The sequence below is a fragment of the Bos grunniens genome, chromosome 4 (genome assembly GCF_055505025.1).
Source record: "Bos grunniens cultivar Pamir isolate PY7600 chromosome 4, Bosgru_T2T1.0, whole genome shotgun sequence".
NCBI classification, from domain to species: domain Eukaryota; kingdom Metazoa; phylum Chordata; class Mammalia; order Artiodactyla; family Bovidae; genus Bos; species Bos grunniens.
The window spans coordinates 53,864,960-53,887,131 of record NC_141168.1 but is presented as its reverse complement, the minus strand read 5'-3'; the positions used below and the strand labels follow the sequence as shown (position 1 = coordinate 53,887,131).

Sequence of the window (22,172 nt, the reverse complement as noted above, 5' to 3'; positions counted from 1 at the left end):
TGTGGTCCGTGTACAGCCGCACTGAAGGCACCTGGGAGCTTGTCTGAATTGTAGGATCTTGATGCAAGGCCCCAAACTCCTGAAGGAGATCTCCAGGGGGGATTCCCATGCATATTAAAGTGTGAGAAAGTTCTGTGCTAAGGATATTTGACTAGGGAAAATGTTAACTATAGATTCTGTGGTAAAAGCAGGTTACAAAACAGTGTACAGTAGGATCCTAATTATTTTAGGCGTATGTCACAAAACTATGTGCCAAAATGTTGATGACTATTTCTGCATGGTGGCGTTACAGATTTTTTTCTTTTTCTTTAGTGTAATCTAAAGAAGTAAATAAAATCTCATTTGCAAAATCTGTTGCCATAGTTCACAAATAAAAACAGAAAAAATTGCTATTTATCTGAAATTCAAATTTAATTAGGCTCCTGTATTTTTTTAATTATTTATTTTTAATGGGAGGATAATTGCTTTATAATGCTGTTTTGGTTTCTGCCATACAGCAACATGAATAAGCCATAGGTATACACATATCCTGGAGAAAGCAATGGCACCCCACTCCAGTACTCTTGCCTGGAAAATCCCATGGACGGAGGAGCCTGGTGGGCTGCCGTCTATGGGGTCACACAGAGTCGGACATGACTGAAGCGACTTAGCAGCAGCGGCAGCAGCAGCAGCATACACATATCTCCTCCTTCTTGAACCTCTCTCCCACCTCCCACCCCATCCCACAGATGGGTTGTCAGAAAGCCCTATGCTGTGACTCCTGTATTTTAACTGGAAACGAGTATTTTCCAGTTTCTTCCAAGTCAGCTTTAATGAACAAGTATTGCTTTTGAAATTATGCAAAAAATGTAAAACAAAATCTTTAAACTTAGCCTGTATAATTCATAACTGTGATTACTATTTCTGCTTTAAAACAGAGGTCTGTATATCCTTATCCTTGATAGAGGCCATTATTGACCATCTATACTTTTGTTGTTCAGTGGCCAAGTTGTGTCCGACTCTTTGGGATTCCGTGGACTGTAGCACCCCAGACTTCCCTGTCCCTCACCATTTCCCAGAGTTTGCCCAAATTCATGTCCATTGAATCAATGATGCCATCCAACCATCTCATCCTTTGTCACCCTCTTCTGCCTTCAGTCTTTCCCAGCAGCAGGGTCTTTTCTCATTATTGACCCTCTACACTAAGGTCATCTAAAATTATTAGTGACCATAATATTGTATGGTGTTGTAGAATGAATCAGATGTTGGGATGATGGAGCTCAACTGCTTTTGGGGCTGAATAAACTTAAGCAGGACACTTAACCTCTCCTAGCCAAAATATTAACTTATCTTTTAGAGGGATAAAAGAACTTGCCTTACCCACAGAGTAGTGAGGTTCACGAAGAACCAGAAAGCACTTTGAAACCTAAACCACTGTTACATGCCTGCGTGCTCAGTCGCCTGCGTCTCTATGATTCCATGAACTGTAGCCCACCAGGCTCCTCTGTTCATGGAATTTTCCAGGCAAGAATACTGGAGTGGGTTGCCATTTCCTACTCCAGGGGATCTTTCCCAACCAGGAATTGGGAACCAACTAGGAACCCGAGTCTCCAGCGTCTCCACCACTGGCAGGCAGATTCTTTACCACTGCTCCACCTGGGAAGCCCCCTTACCATACTTTTTGGTGTGCGGGGTGTTGGGGGTAAGGGAGCGGGCTCTCTCACCAACCGTGAGACGAAAGGAGTCTTTCCTGAGACCTCTGCCATTTCCCCTGGACCCAGGACTTCACAACCCTGCGGATTCTTTACATCTCGGAATCTGTCTGAGGTTTCCGGTTAGCTGTGCTCCCCACCCCTCTCTCCAATTCCTAAATTGTGGAATTCTGTAATCCCCGGGCCTTCAGGACCACTCCGGGTGGTTTGCTTCTGCGCTACCTCCCCTCAGCGGAACTGCAAATTGCAATATTGTGACACCATTGGCTTGAGAGACTCCTGAGGGACAGAATCACAAGCCAATGGGAGGCCGTCTTTCCAGGAGCCAGCGTTGTAAGAGCCAGTCAGGGCAGGGGTTGGGCTTAACTCTTTAGAGGAGAGTTCGCAAAGCGTGGGAAAGTTGTCGGTGGTGAATGTGCCACGTCTGCTAGGAAGGGAGGGAGTCATGACTTGCCAGAGGCTGTTGTCTTTAAGTCTTCAACTACTTTCTTAACTCTATGAGGTCGGGGGCCCTTTCTGTGTTTTTGTAGCAACTTCTTTCCTGCCCTGGCAACATGAGGCTTTTCTTGTGGAATGCAGTCCTGACACTGTTAGTAACTTGTTTGAGTGGGGCTCTCATCCCAGAACCAGAAGTGAAGATTGAAGTTCTCCAGAAGCCGTTCATCTGCCATCGCAAGACCAAAGGAGGGGATTTGATGTTGGTCCATTATGAAGGCTACTTAGAAAAGGACGGCTCCTTATTTCACTCCACGTAAGTAATTATACCCTTCGGGTAAAATAATAAAAGAACTCAACCCACATATGCCAGCTCTTGGGCAGGGATAGTGGCGCGTACCAACTTTATCTCTTTAAAAAAACTGAAATATCTAATTTCTTTCTATGGGGAAAGGAAGTTGTTGAAAGCCAATCTTATATAACAAGGCCCTTGAAGATCTTATTGGAAACATGTGCTCAGGATAAAGCAGTAATTTTTTTAATTATAAAAATTAGAACTAGAATTTCTGAAATACTGTAGAAATATCTAGGTGTATAATTAGGCAATAAGTAGAAAAGACTTAAAGGAATTCTCATTTCTCAAACTTTGATCCTGAGGGAAAATAACTTTGGTGTAGGTGAAATTTACTTTAGCTTTTCAGAGCAACTTCATGAGCAGAATATACAATCATTTATTTGCTTGTCATAGGATATTTTAACGTTAGTTCATTGACTTACTTAAATTCTGTTCTGATAGATGACACTTTGGTCAAGGCACAGGACCATGATTCATTTCATTATTTCTTTCTAGAAATCAAAGACTTCATTGACGGGTGTGGGTGTGGTTATGGAAGATTAATCCAATACCTACAGTGAAGGATTTTCAGGTGGTTACACTATCATTATTTCTGCTTCATAAAGAAAGAAATTGCAAAATGGAAATCTTTTAAAAGTATAGTGATTTCCAATTAGGCATTGAATCTCTGATTCCATTCCAAACGTATTTACTGAACATTTCTTTATGTTAGCCCTTTTGTTTGATACTAGAGAAAATTTAAATATCTGACTTCTTTCCAGCCTCATCCATTCATTCATCTATCCATCAATCAAATCCTTACTGAGCGACCACAAGTCAGGCCCTAGGGATACAAAGATGACTAAGAGTGGCTTCTTCTCCAGCAGGACACTGTCTACAGGGGGGAAGGAAGACAAATAACTCATGATGTAAAGGACAGAATGTTCGAAGTGCTCACAAAGCATAATGGACTCTAGAATTAATCGTGCTCTAAAGGTGGGGAAAGAGAGCGACTTCCCAGAGATCATAACTGAGATGGGTCTTGAAAGATGGATGGAGGTTTTTTGGTGGAGAATGAGGAAGGGGGGACATCCCAGGTAAAGAGAATGACGTGAACTAAAGCAGCAAAGTTTCATGGCCCTTCCTAGACCTTGTTTTCTGATAAACTGCCTCTACCGGGCATTCAGATCTGGTCTGTCATGACGTTCTGAAGTCAGTGGCACTCTTCCCTGAACTCTGTTAGTCCTTGAAAAAAGTTCCAAGATGGTAGCTTGCCACTGAATTCTCAATAGCCCTATCTTTTTTTTTCAATGAGAACAGTGCCACATTGGACATTAAACAATATTATGATTTGCGTTTGAAACTTTCAATTACATTTTTATTTTAGTCTGATCTATTTTAGGTCCAGCCTTTCAAGTCTCAGAACCAAAAGCCTGTGTGGACTTCAGTGCAAACCACTTGACGTTATTTAACACTTTGCTACTGAAGTTCTAGTTCCTGATCAGGGGAATATTGTCATGCAGCCTCCATGTAAATGGTCAAAACCTGCTAACTCTGAGTATTATAATGAAAGTACCACCAAATGATCGGTTTGTAAAGTACGTTCATCATTTCAAGAACCATAACTTACGTGGTAAATGGCCTAAATCCTTTAGCATGACAGTAAATGTCCCAAAACTGTAACAGCACTGGGTACTGGATTCTTTCTTCTTTCTTTATTCTGTTCTAGCTTTCCTCTATGTTCTACAGTTGCCATTTTGCTACTTTGATCATGGGCCAAATTCAAGAAAAGAAGTGAGGACCTTTACCTACATTTAGTAACCATGGTACTTGGGAAGCTTAGTAGAACGACTTCCAGTTCTCACCTACAAGAGAATAGGCCAGTTCCCTTATTGCACTGAAGTGATGTTAGTCTCAGTCATGTCCAACTCTTTGGGGTCCCATGGATTGTAGCCTGCCAGGCTTCTCTGTCCATCGAATTCTCTAGGCAAGAATACTGGAATGGGTTGCCTTTCCCTTCTACAGGGGATCTTCCTGACCCAGGGATCGAGCCTGGGTCTCCCACATTGCAGGCAGATTCTTTACCATCTGAGCCACCGGAGAAGCCCCTTTATTGCACTGAATGAGTTAATTGGGTTAGATACTACTCAGCCCACAAGCCCCTCCAATAGCCCATCAGGTTGGCCTTCTTAGGCTGGCCTCTCATGAGCCAGGATATCTTGACCATTCACTTCTTCTCTAGTCTTTGAGGGGCCACTCTTCCAGACTGCCTTGCATAGCCCCACAATAAACACCTAGGGAGAGAATTAGACCAGGGTCTGAATGGGGATTCAGGGCTGAAGAGCAGCCTCTTGCACCTGTCAGAACCATCAGCAGGCTGTACATCAGGAAAGGTTGTAGAGAGGATATAAGATGCTGTGCTCTCGACTCTCCATTGTCCATGTGAGTATTCTTAGCCTCTCATCCTCCTTCCCAAACTCATCCATATTCCATTATTTTATCCCTCTCTGCACCCTAGTGGTCTCCCAGGGAAAGCATCACTGTGCGATTAAGACTTTGAACTTTGGAATTCAAAGTTTGAACTTTGAACTTTGGAGTTAGGTCAGATACTGGCACACTTAACCTCAGTTTCCTCCACTGTACAATGGTGTAATAATGGTACTTATCTCATATGATCACTATTAGACTTAAAAGAAGCAAAGCATTTAGATAATACTTGGTATACAACAAGGCTTCCCAGGTGGTGCAGTGGTAAAAGAATTTGCCTGCCAGTGCAGGAGACACAGGAGACACGGGTTCCATCCCTGGATTGGAAAGATCCCCTGGAGAAGGAAGTGGCAACCCACTCCAGTATTCTTGCCTGGAGAGTCCTGTGGACAGAGGAGCCTGGTAGGCTATAGTCCATGAGATCGCAAAAAGTCAGACACAACTTAGCGACTGAGCATGAGCAGGAGCAATGATAAAGTTACTAAAGAGTCCAAATGTGTTTTCTTTCTGTTGTAGTCACAAACATAACAATGGTCAGCCTATTTGGTTCACCCTGGGCATCCTGGAGGCTCTCAAAGGTTGGGACCAGGGCTTGAAGGGAATGTGTGTAGGAGAGAAGAGAAAGCTCACCATTCCTCCTGCCTTGGGCTATGGAAAAGAAGGAAAAGGTAATAACGATTCTACATTTGTACTACAGCATTATAATTCTTCTCTGGATTAGGCATAGAAGGTAGTAACTACTGTGTATTTTTTTTTCAAGAAGTAAATACAGGACTTGTATATCTTAGGAAAATATAATTTTGTCTTGATTACCATTTGAAGTGGCCAATTAATCATAATATATAAATGGTCAACTGAACTATCAATGAAAAAATGTTCTATAATCTCAACTTTGTTTACTATTGCTCACCAATATGGTGGGGTTTTTTAATGGTAGTATTATATATATAACATAATGTTTACCATTTTGAAGTATATAGTTTAGTGGAATTCAGTGCATTCACATTGTGCCAGTGTCTCCATTGTCTCCCGGACTTTTTTGTCCTCCCCAGTTGAAACTTACTGATTTGTTTTAATAATGCAAAAAGAAAGACTACTCAGTATAGCTGTTTTGATGAGTTGAACATTTGAAATACAGATTATTAAGGAATTAAATGCAGTTTTAGATGTGAGCTCTGTATGAGTCACAACTGACACTCCCACGACAGAGCTTTTATTGGAGGTTCTTTTCATGTTTAAAATTGTTTTATAATTTATTTAAATAAATAATGGAATGTCATGAAATGAGTTTAATAAAGCAGAAGCAACTGGGCTAGTTGGTCCAGGGAGCCTTTGTGCTAGTATTCTAGGGCAGCCAATAAAACCTGTTGTTCAGGTGGGAGACCATGCAGTTTTCCACAGGGCTACTTATAAGAAGCCTAAAGATGTTTATATGCATGCATCCTGTAATTCCTTCATTAGAATCTAACCTACGGTAATAATCTGGTATTGGGGAAGATTTATAAACAGAATGTCCATCACTATGTTGTTTTTAATAGCTAAAAGACTGAAATCAACTTAAGTGTATAATAACAGAGGTGTAGCTACATAAAATATGACCCAGTTATTTAAAAATGGCATTTCGGGGCTTCCCTAGTAGTCCAATGGCTAAGACTCCAACACTCTCAATGTATCGGCCCAGGTTTGATCCCTGGGCAGGGAACTACATCCCACACACTGCAACTAAAAATCCTGTATGCCTCAAAAAAGATCAAACATCCTGTGTGCTGCAACTAAGACCTGGCACAGCCAAATAAAACTAAATAAATATTTAAAATAAAAGAGTATTTTAAACATTAAAAAAAATTATATCTAAAATATGTATGCTATAATGTTATATATAAAATAAGAAAACAAAGATATATATAGTATGATAGTATTAGGAAAAAATATATATACATACAAAGTGAATCACAAGGAAATAGAATGTTGATAATGGACAGTGGTTCTGGGAGTTATTTTTATTTTTTGGTTCTATCTCTTCCACATTCTGTACGTAATGAAGAAAAAAAGTTTAAGAAGTCATTAGAACTAGACATAAAACCACTCTGATGTAGTAAAAATATAGACTTCATAGCCTCCAAGCTTAACCATTTATAAGGCGGGGACTATGGTTTCCTACCCCAGTTTCCTAAGAAGAACATAGGTGCCATATATGAAGTATTATATATTCTAAAATGGACCTTGCTATTCAAATCTTCTGCATTAAGCAGGATTTATTACAAAATTCAATTCTTGTTTTAATAGTCATCCTTTTGGAGAATAAAATCAAGAATCTTGAAAATGTTTCTCTGATGTTCAACATAGTCTTTCACTTTCCTGTATCTTTAACGTTTCTCCTTTTAATATTTATGTAAATCTTCTGCAAAGAACAGGATTTACTAACAAAATTCAACTCTGATTTTAATAATGATCCTTTTAGAGGATAAAATCAAGTATCTGATGTTTAACATATTCTTTCACTTTTCTGTATCTTTATTGTTTCACCTTTAATATTTATATAAATATTAAATGGTATTTATAATTTCTGTCTATATAAATGATATTAGTATATTAATATAAATACTAAGTGGTATTAGTCCATGTCTCTTTCTCCATACTCCATTTAACTTGATTTTACTTTGTAACAAGTTAGAGATCTGAATTTGAGTCATTTCCTTCAAACAGAGTCCCATGAAACTAATCCTGCTAACATGTACTTAAACACAAATTTTGTAGTTTTTTAGTACCATGTTTGCATGCCTCCTTTTGGAAAGATTCCAGTTTTCTTCATGACCTCTAGTGCATGCCCTCTGCCTAGATCTGGAATGGTAAGCTTCAGCACACAGTGTAAGTTTTGTTCTTTGGATGCTTACAAATGCTCTTTCATGGGAATATGTGGGATGAGGGAGTGGGGCACTAAGAAATATTTGTAATCTTTACCCAGACCTGCATGTTAATTATACTTATAAGAAAACAAATTGGAAAAAAATAATGTCAGTTTCCCAGAAGTTTTTGGTTTTGTTTAGTTTTTTTTTTTTTTTTTAAGGTCCCTGGGACTCTAACAAAGCTCTTTTCACTTTAAAAGATTTTTATCTCCCTTCTCAGCAATTTATTTTTATGTCTCCCCCTCCCATGGAATTTCCTCAACATGTGTTGAATTTGCTTCCAGATGAGAAAACTGAGACTTAGAGAAAGGCAGATGTGTTTTGTCCCAGGGTGAGCTCACCTTGTTACATACTGCCTCCCAGTGGTGGAAATGGCCATGCTGGATGTGTCTCTAGGCCAGGAGTTTCTGACCCAAAAGTTAGTAAATCACTTCTACTATGATTAACTCTGAATGAAAGCCCATTAAGTCATTCTTGACATATAATATGTAATCTATTAATTATATTTGAAATTTAATGCTCAGACCATGAGGCATCTGTGTGTGTGTGTGTATGTGTGTGTACAAAACAATCTTTAATTGCAAGGTCAAAACACTCTCTTTTGGATCTAATAATTTGGATTGTTCTATCTTTATTCTATTTGCTTGAATAAACTATAAATAATTTCTCTATATGTGATAGTCTGAGAAATGTTCTTCATTTAATTCAGTTAAAATAGTATTTTGTTAATTACTGCAAGTTTTCTACCATCTAAACTTTGTGGTCTTTTAAATAAAACTTAACCCCCACCCTCTCTACGTGTCAGGTAAAATTCCCCCAGAAAGTACACTGATATTCAACATTGATCTCCTGGAGATTCGAAATGGACCAAGATCCCATGAGTCATTCCAAGAAATGGATCTTAATGATGACTGGAAACTCTCTAAAAATGAGGTGACCTTCCCTTTCTCTCTCTCTCTCTTCCCTTTTTCCTCCCTTCTTCCCTTCCTTTTTCCTTCCTTCCTTTTAACTCACTTTTTAAGAAATATATTTTTAAATAAAATTTATTTTATTGTGTAAAATGTTATTTATAAGTTTTCTTAAACACTGATGCTTTGAAAATTGCCTTTTTTTTTTTTCCATAGGAAATCACTGTATTGGAGAAAAGTATATTGAGACTTCCCATTCTTTTGCTTTTTTTCTCCTTAATGCAATAGGATTCACTGTATCTTGCTCTTGCCCTTTTTTTTTTAAACTTTTTTTTTTTTTTGTATTGTGGTGTAGCCGATTAACAATTAGGTAAATAGCAAAGGGACTCAGCCATACATATACAAATATCCATACTCCCCCAAACTCCCCTCCCATCCAGGCTGCCACATAACATTGAGCAGAGTTTTATGTGCTATATAGGAGGTCCTTGTTGGTTATCCATTGTAAATATAGCAGTTTGTAGCATATCCTCCCAAACTCCCTAAGTATCCCTTCCCTTCTTCCTTCCTTCCCCCTTGCCCAGAGTTTTTGAAGATCTGTTTTACCAAGACAAATTCCTGTTTTGGAGTTACTGTGTAAGAAACAAAGATGTCCTGCATAATATCACTGGTTGTTAAATGGAGTTGTATAGTGATTATCTAGCAGTTAGCAGCAGCAAGCAGATCACATGCTCAGTTTTGCTCAGAATAGGAGATCCCAGTCTTGATTTTTCATAGAAGCAGACAGACCTTTCCCAGCTCCCTCAAGGTCCTGGTGTTGAGAAAGAGGAAAGGAAGAGGACTTCTCTATATAATTTATTTAGGCTTTTGCAGCCATTGCTACACATACATGTCTTAGTCTGGCTTCTGTGGGGAAAGAAATGGAGAAAGATCTGTATCCTTATATTTTTTGTCTACTCATATTCTCAATTATGGGCTTCCCTGACAGCTCGTTGGTAAAGAATCCACCTGCAATGCAGGAGACCCTCGTTCAATTCCTGGGTTGGGAAGATCCGCTGGAGAAGGGATAGGCTACCCACTCCAGTATTCTTGGGCTTCCCTTGTGGCTCATCTGGTAGAGAATCCACCTTCAATGTGGGAGACCTGGATTCGATCCTTGTGTTGGGAATATCCCCTGGGGAAGGGAAAGACTACCCCACTCCAGTATTCTGGCCTGGAGAATTCCATGGACTGTATGTATAGTGTAGTCCATGGGGTCTCAAAGGATTGGACACGACTTAGTCATTCCCCCCATTCTCCATTATGGCTTGGCTAGTCAGAAATCAAGTCCCTTTTTATGCTTTCATCCATTTCATTCCAATGACCAGAAAATGATTGAGTCTTGAATAAGATATGTTGTTATAAACCACAGGGTCATGATCCACAGCTACTAAATTTATAACACCTCAGAGTGTTTATCAGTCATAAACTTTTTTCTATCCCAGATAAATTTGAATTCCCTTTCCTTTAAAAAATCCTGAATAAACAACACATTCACATGGTTCAAAGAAATCAATTCAATATAAAAGGATTTATTAAGAAGTCATTCTCCCACCTATATCCTCTTCTACCATGTGACCTTCTCCTTCCTATCCAGTTTTATTAGTTTCTAATGTATTCTTCTAGGTATTTCTTTATCCAAATACTAGCAAACATGAATATACAGTTTTCTTTCCCCCTTGCTTACACAAAAAGCAGCATACTACGCATACTGTTTGGGATCTCACTTTATTCACACAGTATACCCTGGAGACGTGTTCTACCTTAGCGCATCTATTATCACTGCCTCTCCCGCTTTTTTCAACTGCATTACATCCCCTTAATCTTAAAAATAAATGTGCACATTATGTTTGCATATTGGTGGTAGAGGGAGGAGAGAAGGTTTGAAATTGCTCCTCTAACAGAGGAATATGATTAAAAATGAAAATACAGTTGAACTGCATTATGGTGAATCTAGTAGGTAATTGCGGAGAAGGCAATGGCACCCCACTCCAGTACTCTTGCTTGGAAAATCCCATGGATGGAGGAGCCTGGTAGGCTGCAGTCCATGGGGTCGCAAAGAGTTGTACACGACTGTGCGACTTCACTTCCACTTTTCACTTTCATGCATTGGAGAAGGAAATGGCAACCCACTCCAGTGTTCTTGCCTGGAGAATCCCAGGGACTGGAGAGCCTGGTGGGCTGCCGTCTGTGGGGTTGCACAGAGTCGGACACGACTGAAGCGACTTAGCAGCAGCAGCAGCAGTAGGTAATTGGGGGCAATATTTTGTTTATATATTCAAATATCTGTGTAAAAATGGAAATTTTTAGTCTAAATACTCATCAGTCTGGATTTTGCTTTAATCTCTGAGATGGAAAGGTCAAGTGGCATGATCACACCGAGTTCCAGAGCAGCTACTGTTTCTAGTCACCTACTTAAATTGTAAAAAGGCCATCACCTAGTCTGATTTTAAGAGAAATATCTGGAGTTCTGATCCTTGTTAGAAAACAAGATCTGGGTAATTCAGTGGATTGAAAGGTAGCGGTCTTTCAAATCCCTGACTCTGTGGTGGACTGGGATTAACACGCTTCACTGTGTGTTTTTCTCGTGCTGTAATCCTTACGTTTGCCTCCGGGCAGTGTTCAGTGTCTCTGCCATAGCACTATTTGTTGTGGTTTACTTGCATCCAAATCTTTTGTGATCCCATGGACTGTAGTCCACCAGCCTCCTTGTCCATGGGATTTCCCAGACAAGAATACTGGAGTGGGTTGCCCTTTCCTTCTCCAGGGGATCTTCCCGACCCAGGGATAGAACATCAGTCTCCTGCCTTGCAGGCGGATTCTTTACCACTGAGCTGCCTGGGAAGCCCACAGCACTAAAGAAACAGCTTTTCAGGGGAAAAGTTCTTTATAACTCTTTTACTATCATATGTAGCTGTTTAGTAGTTGTTATATATAACTAAATGCACTACCCATCTAGTCTATAATATTGATTGGCTCAATGTGGGTGTCTTATGAATCTGAATTATTAATGTGACCCATTATTTTGTAGGTTAAAGTGTATTTAAAGAAGGAGTTTGAAAAGCATGGTGCAGTGGTGAATGAAAGTCATCATGATGTTTTGGTAGAGGATATTTTTGATAAAGAAGATGAAGATAAAGATGGATTTATATCTGCCAGAGAATTTACATATAAACATGATGAATTATAGACACACGTCTCCCATTTTACATGGCATCCATCCTTAAAAGCAAGGGTAATTATCCCGAAAGAAAGTCTTATTTGTTAACTATGTTCTGTTCATGCTTTGTTTTTTTTATTTTTATATATTTTTCTGAATATTATTTGAAGAACCCCTTAGGGCTTCTAAGTACATTGATTTCTGGTAAGTTATTGGGAAGAAAAAGGTGATCTGTTTTTGAAGAGAAGACTTCTGGACCATTTTTCACTTTCACATGTGAAGCCGTATGTTTTACTTACATACATGTAATTTTAAAATATTGCAACCAGGAGCGTGCCCCACATAAGAACAGGTTACAGCACAGATCAGCACCCTCTATTTCTTTTTCCCTCATCTCCAAGTTAGATGCTGATATTTGAAAAGCCTTTAGCAATAACCCAAGGCTTATTATTTTCATGTTGTAATGAAACAGTGTGCCTGTTACTGCTTTTGAGTCTCTGCTTGAGGAAAACAGGAAAATGGTTGTTGAGCTCTACTTTTAAGTAACTGCTTTACTGAGGAGATGTGCAATGCTGAAGTGAGTAACAAAATTCATAATTTATAAATGTTTACATTGAAATATTCTGCCTGGGATTTAAGCTACATAACTAGCAATGAATGACCTACCATGATTAACAGAACAAATTATTTATGTGTTTATTTCTTCATAATAAAATGTGTCAAAATATTGCAAAGGAGGTGAAGAGTTGGAATGAGTCACTGTTTACTTTTTAAGGCTAGCAGATCGCCCTTCCTCATTCTTTAATTGATAAATGTCTATAACTAATGTGTTATACTACAGTAACATTGTCTTATAAGAGAAATTAGTGATACAATAAAAAATTTCCCATTTCTGCCTCATCAAAAAAAAAAAAATGAGGCAGACCCACAGCAGCTACTATTTTTTTTTAAATTTTTATTGAAGTATAGTTGCTTTACAATGTTGTTAGTTCACAGCGGCTGCCTTTGAATAGGGGTCTATCACAAGTCAAAAGTTGATGATTTTATAATTTTATCTTAAATTGGAATTCTTCCCCAATACTTTTTAAAAATACCCAAACCTCATTTGCTAAGAAGAGTAAGTTTACAAAGTGATCTCAAGTGCATCATTGTCCGATTCTCACTAAGCCTATGAAAAAAAGAGATCTTATTGTACCTATTTTATAAATGAGAAAGTTGTCATTCAGAGAGATTGATTTTTGTGCCCAAGGTCAATCAGTAACTAACTTGTAGACCCAGATTTCAATCCCCAAGTTAAGTATCTTTGTACTGCCCTCTGGTATTGAAAAGGATTCTCTCTTCAGTTTGCTCTCCTAGTAGTCAACTCTGTTTTTTGTCCTTGGATCCTTATCCTTTGAAGATAGTTAACTGGCTGTATGTGGTGCTTTTGAAATCCCATGATCCAGAAATGTCTCTGGTTTAATTGAATAATCTTAGGGTGAGCACTGAATTGCCTCAAAAACCCTAGGGGCGAGAGGGTCCAGGCATGTGTCTTAGTTGTTTACCTCTGGTACTTATGAACAATTACTACATCATGTATGGACGACTTTCACTGATTATATGTGGACATTTTCATCACTAAAACAGGAAGTTCTTGGGAAGAACATAAATAACACCTTTCTCTGATGAAATCACCTATATTTAGAAAACTCTTAAGTTGTCACTGCTGTTTTCCTCAACTTGAAGGACTTACAAACCACAATACAGAAAGCTTTGTACTGTATTATTGAGGGAAAGAAAGTAGCTTGTCATCCCGTGCTATATTGTATAAACATTACTGATGATGCTATCTATGGTGGAAGAGGAAAGGAAAAAGAATTTTGGTTATTCAGGGAGCATATTATTTATCTTGTATGAATTTGGATCAATTCCCACCTAAATATTTAGATACAAGTATGAAATGACAGCATATAAATAGGTTATGGTTGTTTTTACATTATCTGCCTGTTTAGTGTAGCAGCATCTTTGCACTACTTTTCATTCGTAAGAATAATCAGACATGAACTGTGACTCCACTTGTATATAATTTGCCTCAGTAATACTGCTAAGATATGTTATATTTAAATTTCAACAACTCTGTTGTGGTATTCTTTTCAAAATAAAGTTTATTTGGGAAATAATTGGTTTTGTGAAAAATTCTTCAAGCCCCAGGTGACTCAGCAGCTTTATTGATTTTCTAACTGTTATTCTCGGTCTTACATTGAAACTAAGTGAGGAAAATGAACAGGTAAAGTGAGGAGAGGGGTGTGATGACATTTTGAATGTGTCTTTGGTTATCCACTCTGTTTAGATATATTTGTAAAGAAAGCTGTGGTGTGGTTTCAATTGTTTTGAAATTAGCATCAAACTATTAAGGGCAAGAAAATTAGAGATACCAAGGGAACATTTCATGCAAAGATGGGCTCAATAAAGGACAGAAATGGATGGACTTAACAGAAGCAGAAGATATTAAAAAGAGATGGCAAGAATACACAGAAGAACTATACAAAAAAGATCTTTATGACCCAGGTAATCACGATGGTGTGATCACTGACCTAGAGCCAGACATCATGGAATGTGAAGTCAAGTGGGCCTTACTTGACTTCACATTAAAGTGAAGCATCATACAAAGCATCACTATGAACAAAGCTAGTGGAGGTGATGAATTCCAGTTGAGCTATTTCAAATCCTGAAAGATGATGCTGTGAAAGTGCTGCACTCAATATGCCAGCAAATTTGGAAAACTCAGCAGTGGCCACAGAACTGGAAAAGGTCAGTTTTCATTCCAATCCCAAAGAAAGGCAATGCCAAAGAATGCTCAAACTACCACACAATTGCACTCATCTCACCGCTAGGAAAGTAATGCTCAAAATTCTCCAAGCCAGGCTTCAGCAATACATGAACCATGAACTCCCTGATGTTCAAACTGGTTTTAGAAAAGGCAGAGGAACCAGAGATCAAATTGCCAACATCCGCTGGATCATCGAAAAAGCAAGAGAGTTCCAGAAAAACATCTATTTCTGCTTTATTGACTATGCCAAAGCCTTTGACTGTGTGGATCACAATAAACTGGAAAATTCTGAAAGAGATGGGAATACCAGACCACCTTACCTGCATCTTGAGAAACCTATATGCAGGTCAGGAAGCAACAGTTAGAACTGGACATAGAACAACAGACTGGTTCCAAATAGGAAAAGGAGTACGCCAAGGCTGTATATTGTCACCCTGCTTTTTTAACTTATATGCAGAATACATCATGAGAAACGCTGGGCTGGAAGAAGCACAGCTGGAATCAAGATTGCCAGGAGAAATATCAATATCCTCAGATATGCAGATGACACTACCCTTATGGCAGAAAGTGAATTGGAACTAAAAAGCCTCTTGATGAAAGTGAAAGAGAAGAGTAAAAAAGTTGGCTTAAAGCTCAACATTCAGAAAACTAAGATCATGGCATCCAGCCCCATCACTTCATGGGAAATAGATGGGGAAACAGTGGAAACAGTGTCAGACTTTATGTTTTTGGGGTCCAAAATCACTGCAGATGGTGATTGCAGCCAAGAAATTAAAAGACGCTTACTCCTTGGAAGGAAAGTTATGACTAACCTAGATAGCGTATTCAAAAGCAGAGATATTACTTTGCCAACAAAGGTCCATCTAGTCAAGGCTGTGGTTTTTCCAGTGGTCATGTATGGATGTGAGAGTTGGACTGTGAAGAAAGCTGAGCACCGAAGAATTGATGCTTTTGAACTGTGGTGTTGGAGAAGACTCTTGAGAATCCCTTGGATTGCAAGGAGATCCAACCAGTCCATTCTGAAGGAGATCAGCCCTGGGATTTCTTTGGAAGGACTGATGCTAAAGCTGAAACTCCAGTACTTTGGCCACCTCATGCGAAGAGTTGACTCATTGGAAAAGACTCTGATGCTGGGAGGGACTGGGGGCAGGAGGAGAAGGGGATGACAGAGGATGAGATGGCTGGATGGCATCACTGACTCAATGGACATGAGTCTGAGTGAACTCCGGGAGTGGTAATGGACAGGGAGGCCTGGCGTGCTGCGATTCATGGGGTCGCAAAGAGGTGGACACGACTGAGCGACTGGACTGAACTGATTTGAGGGCAATAGTTAATGGTGAACTTTTGGGCAGTGCTATGTGGTGTTTAGTTTTGGTTGTAGTTGTCATTAATGTTTTGGTTTAGAAGTTTATTTTATGTCACGGGTAGGCATTATGATGATTAATGCTTTCTAAGGGACTTGCCTGGAGGTCCTGAAGCTAAGACTCCGAGCTCCCAATGCAGAGGGCCTGGGTTTGATCCCTGGACAAGAAACTAGATCCCACATACTGCAACTCTAAGAGTTCACATGCTGCAGCTGAAAGATCCCACGTGCTGCAGCTAGGACCTGGCACAGCCAAATCAATCAGTAAAACAATAATGCCTAGTGAGGAAATTAGTGCTATAAAATTTCTTATGTAATTAAATGAAATTCTGAGTTGCTATAAAAACAAGAAAAGATGATTCTGATTCAGATGGGTCATTAGCCATTTGAATCTTTCCTTGTAGAAATGAATTTGTACTTTTCCTCTTATTTGTGATACAAGATATTGCTTACATCTATAATGCTATTTATATATCAGCATGCTATCCGTCCACTGAATTGAGGACATGGGTGACTTCTCAGTGTTGTTTGGAAACTACAAGAGGAGAAAAAGAAACTTGGTGAAATGTTATGGGAAAAAATAATACCTTTCACCTCTCATAAAAAAGCAAGTTGTCTGGATAGACCTAGAAATTATCATCCTGAGTGAAATAAGCCAGACAGAGAAAGACAAATAGTATGTGATATTGTTTATATGTGGAATCTCAAAAATAATAAAAATGAATCTGGATACAAAACAGAAACAGGCTCACAGACATAGAAAACAAACTTGTAGTTACCAAAGGGGAAATGTAGGGAGGGATAAATTAAGACCAAGGGATTAACAGATACACACCACTGTATATAAAATAGATAAAGATTTACTGTATAGCAGAGGGAATTATATTCATTATATTGTAATAACCTATAATGAAGAATAAAAAAATATATGTATAACTAACTCATTTTGCTGTACACCTGAAACTAACACAATATTATAAATTACATTTCAATTAAAAAAAAGCAAATTGTCATTACAATAATAACTATGGGAAAAAAAAAACAAAGGACTTATTTTCCAGAGATGCAGAGCACCCAGACATAAGAGTTTTGTTTTAATTTTTTTCTTACCCGCTTTAGTTTGAATTAAAATCTGAAATGTCAAACATGAATATAAATTAATATGCCCATTTGAAAACATTATAATTATAGTACTTCTATCTCTTAATATCTGTAGCATTCTAATTAGAAGGATTTGCATATTCCCTTTTAGTACAAAGAAATCCATACATTGTTACATATGGGTTTGGAGCCTTTGTAAAAGTTGCTCAGTTGTGTCTAACCCTTTGTGACCCCATGGACTATACAGCCCGTGGAATTCTCCAGGCCAGAATACTGGAGTAGGTAGCCTTTCCCTTCAGGGGATCTTCCCAACCCAGGGATCAAACCCAGGTCTCCCACATTGCAGGAGGATTCTTTACCAGCTGAGCCACGAGGGAAACCCAAGAATACTGGGGGCTCTTTACCAGCTGACCTATGAGGGAAACCCAAGAATACTGGAGTGCATAGCCTATCCCTTCTCCAGTGGATCTTCCCAACCCAGGAATCAAACCAGGGTCTCCTGCATTATAGGCAGATTCTTTACCAACTGAACTACCAGGGATTTGAAGGTAAATTCTTTTCTCTCTTTAAAACACTATTTTGCCTCTGCTTTTAGCTTTAACTATGCAACTTCCTGCTCCTTGCTCCAGATTAGTAACAGAAAGAGACCTTGGCAAACACTGGTTTCATAGCTCAGTCTTCAAACGTAATGAGAGGCATGCTTCGGTTTCTAAAAGCTGTAGAAATGTAGCAATGATTCAAATTTCATGTACACTACAATCATGTGGGATTTGTGTTTAGAGTGCAGATTCCTAACTCTTTCCCTAGAGATTCTGATTAATGCCACGAATCTGCATTTTAGCCCACTTGCTAGATGGTACTGATGCAGGTGGTGTAAGAACCTTAATTTGAAAGACAGTTAATTTCACTCATTCTCTGCCCTTGAATATGCAGTCTCCTATATTTTTTTCTTCTATAAATACTGGTTTTTTTTTTTGCATTTTGGAAAACATTAGGCACTGGGGCAACTAATTGTGCCTAAAAAGGAATATACTGTTAAAGGATAAGTTGTGTAGAGATACCATTTTTCCTAGGGTTAGAAATTTTTTATGACTAAATTCTTACAGCAGAATGTTAGATAGTAAAGCTATTTTGTGTACATTTTTTCTAATAAAAGGAGAAAAGAGCTCAGACTTTCCCCAAATTTATTCTTCTATATATAATTTTTTTTCGGAATTATCTACAACCCCACTCCTTTAGAAGAACATACAGTTGAGATTTAGGAAAAAAAGAAAACGATTCTCTTAAACATATATAGATGTATATATGTGCATATATATATTTATATAGTGCAAACTATGTACTGTGTATAAACTATAAACTGGATGTATATATAATATGTGTTTGTATATAGTGTGTCTGTGTGTGTATGTGTGTATATGTGTGTATGTGGCTATAGTTTTGTATCAGTTATTGAAATGCTCTGTCCAGTGCATGACTTCCTCTCTCTGGAAACTTCTTTACCGTGCAGTCAGACTTCATTTTTGTCATTTTGGAGTTTGTCATTCTCTACTTAGCTCACTTTTCTGTGTTTCACTTTTAATTTAGGTAAAATTTCCCAGTAGTCCTCTATGTACTGCTAAGTCACTTCAGTCATGTCCGACTCTGTGCGACCCCATAGACGGCAGCCCACCAGGCTCCCCCGTCCCTGGGATTCTCCAGGCAAGAACACTGGAGTGGGTTGCCATTTCCTTCTCCAATGCATGAAAGTGAAAAGTGAAAGTGAAGTTGCTCAGGACTGCAGCCCACCATGCTCCTCTGCCCATGGGATTTTCCAGGCAAGAATACTGGAGTGGGGTGCCATTGCCTTCTCCTAGTCCTCTATGTAAAACCAACAATAACCTTTCTTTACCCCTTTTGCCTGAGGGTTGCCAAAGGACTAAGTGGCTCCTTTTGATATGCATAGATTATTTTTAGGGGAAGGATAAAAACGGTAGGAAGGCTTCAGGAGGTCTGCAACACCTAGCAGCCTCTGTGGACTCCTCTGTTTATCTGCTCTTTGTGTTCCTGTACTGCTAATAAAGCCTCTGGCATAAAATGGATGCCTTTAGTGAGTATGAGTCAGCCAATAATTTACAAAACCAATCTAAGTGCCTGTGAGCTAGACTACCATCAATTTTATTTTGTGATCTAAAAGCAAATGACATGAGATGTTTGCTGAGGTCTTATTCTAAAAACCCAGAGTAAAGTTGAATGCTGTCTCCTTGGTCTCTAGTACCAGGTAAATTATATCCCACTTGGGGATTTCAGGGAATTTACAAGTCATTTCATTAATTTAAAATTCCACAATAAGTAGGATAAAGATAATTTCTTTAGTAAATGGTTACAGTAAAAACAATTCCATACACAATGTAAATTGTGGTATTGAGGGATAGTTTTCATTATGGTAAAGAATGAAGGGCAGGGAGATCCTTTGGGGCTTAGTTCCAATTTCCTATAACATTTTCTTATTCATTTGTTGGATTTACTTTGCTAGAGTGCATTTTGTGTTAATATAACTCTGAATTTAATTTTTACCTCTGGATACGAGAGAGTAGGGGGTTCCCTGGTTGGCTCAGTGGTAAAGAATTTGCCTGCCAATGCAGGAGACACAGGTTCAATCCCTGGTTAGGGAAGATCCCCTGGAGAAGGAAATGGTAACCCACTCCAGTATTCTTGCCTGGGAAATCCCTTGGACAGAGGAGCCTGGCAGGCTATAGTCATGGGGTCGCAAAGAGTGGGACATGACTTAGTGAATGAACAATAATAAGAAGAGTAGGACATTATGACATTTAATTACATATTGCTGGTTCTTTATGCTTATGATCCCATTTACTGGGACTGCTGGGCAGCTTTTCTGTGTGGTATACATTCTCTTTCAGATATCCTGCTGCTGCTGCTGCTGCTGCTGCTGCTAAGTCGCGTCAGTAGTGTCCGACACTGTGCAACCTCATAGACGGCAGCCCACCAGGCTCCCCCATCCCTGGGATTCTCCAGGCAAGAACACTGGAGTGGGGTGCCATTTCCTTCTCCATTGCATGAAAGTGAAAAGTGAAAGTGAAGTCGCTCAGTCGTGTCCGACTCGTAGCGACCCCATGGACTGCAGCCTACCAGGCTCCTCCATCCATGGGATTTTCCAGGCAAGAGTACTGGAGTGGCTTGCCATTGCCTTCTCCATCAGATATCCTAGGTTTTAAAAAGTTGGTTCTTAAGTTAATAGCTAAATTTAATTAAATGGGTAATTATACTTTTGGGGAATAACCAGGAGAAGAAGTTGTACAAGTACAGATTTGCCCTAAAATGAGAAACAGCATTTTACTTGTGGGAAAATAGGGAAGAACTTAAAAAGGATTTTTCAGTGAAATCCTCATTTGAATGGCCAGATTTCCTCCCAGCATAATTGTTCTTTCCTGTTACCTCTATACCAGTGGTTCCTGGAGACTAATCACAAGTTTTGTCTTGTACTATTTTGGCTACATTTTATAATATAAGATCTTTTTACAAAATGTCATACCACATCCAGTAGTAATTCAAGTTTTTGTTTTAAATCACAGGCTTTAAAGAAAATTAAACAGCCTACTAAAGTTAATTGATTCTTTCTCACATTAAGACTGAACAGTAAATCAATTCTATTCCTAGGACTTTTTTTTCTCAACATTTTACTACTATGGCAATAATTCCTTAAAATTATTAACTCTTTATTGTTCACCTATTTCCCTCAAACTGGGCAATGATCTTTGGTTTTCTAATATTCATTTTTTTTTGGTGAGGTATATTATTTCATTTTTTATAAAAATTAATTTGTAGTACACTGATTTTTTTTTTTTTTACATTTCAAGAAATCCTAGTACATTTGCAGAATTATATTCATTACAATTTTAGGACATTTTCATTACTCCAAAAAGAAATCCTATACCCACTGGTAGTACTTTCCCCCCAGCCCCTAAGCTAACAGTGTACTTCCTCTATGTGTTTGGCTATTCTTGAAATTTTCTAATAATTTTTAAAGCTCAATACTTTCTTTGTATTCATGGTAAAGAAAAATCAGTAAGCTTAGAAATTCATATGATGGCAAAATAATCTCTGCTTTTAATTTTTGTTTCAAAAAATATGAGCAGTGCTTTTTGAAATTCAAATAGAACCAAACCCAGCTTCCAGTTCTCAGGAATAAATCACTCTACATATGCAAAAGGTCAAATCCTTTGCACATGTAAGAGCTAGAGCCAATGGTATAAGAGATAGAATAAGAACAGAATAATGGTATAAGGGATATATAAGAATAGTAAAAACATAGAACTTGGTTTATGATTAAGGTAGAAAGTCAATGGAAAAGAAAGAATAATCATAGATTTAAGAACTAAAGTATCTCTATATATCTAGATTGTCAGTTCTCTGAAATTAAACTGACAAAAAATGAAATAATATGAATTTTTTGGTCTTTCATAGAACACAAAAGAGTACCCCAAACAAAATACTCTCACTAGAATCAGAAATTTCATAAATTCTCTCAATAGGTGAAATCATTGTTTAATCACTAAGAGCATGAAGGAAATCTTTTAATTGAAACCCAAATTTCTACAGCAATTTAGACAGACTTTTTTTTTCTGAAGAACTGGAAAATAACTAATAGTAACTTCTGATAGAGTCATATTATCTCAAGTGAGCAGTGATGTTAAAATTGTCAACATAAAAGGCTCAACATTTACAATTCAAAATGAGCTTTCATCTATTAAAAGGTGGCTACAGGTGTCACTAGAGTATTCAAAGCAAACCCTGTTTTAAAACCATACATAGCACGAGGTCAACCTTTTCTACACATTGTAAACTAGGAAAACATATCAGCAAGAAAGGATTAGGTTGAAACTCCTAAGTCTGATTATAGAATCTTCTAGTCTGCTCTTTGATGATCATAAGATGAAGT

At 38.3% G+C, this 22,172-nt stretch overlaps 2 protein-coding genes across 10 annotated transcripts in view; one reads left to right on the top strand and one right to left on the bottom strand.

The window, feature by feature from the left end:
- The window catches only part of PLEKHA8 (pleckstrin homology domain containing A8), a 94,902-nt gene that overhangs the window by 65,212 nt on the left and 7,518 nt on the right, over positions 1 to 22,172 (bottom strand). For 4 of the 9 annotated variants that reach the window (XR_015162498.1, XM_086396418.1, XM_086396424.1 and 1 more), the window contains exon 1: positions 1,704 to 1,944. The exons of 1 other annotated variant lie outside the window; for it this stretch is intronic. The gene's annotated coding sequence lies outside the window, so the exon portion shown is untranslated. Of the gene's footprint in view, positions 1 to 1,703; positions 1,945 to 22,172 lie in introns of those variants that run through there. 4 more of the 9 variants (XR_015162497.1, XM_086396419.1, XM_086396425.1 and 1 more) reach the window with 1 other exon arrangement.
- FKBP14 (FKBP prolyl isomerase 14) lies at positions 1,315 to 14,119 on the top strand. The gene is made up of 4 exons (XM_086396441.1): positions 1,315 to 2,442; positions 5,464 to 5,615; positions 8,659 to 8,786; positions 11,832 to 14,119. Exons 1-4 carry the CDS (start codon positions 2,246 to 2,248, stop codon positions 11,988 to 11,990), a joined length of 636 nt encoding a protein of 211 aa, XP_086252567.1. The 5' UTR covers positions 1,315 to 2,245; the 3' UTR covers positions 11,991 to 14,119.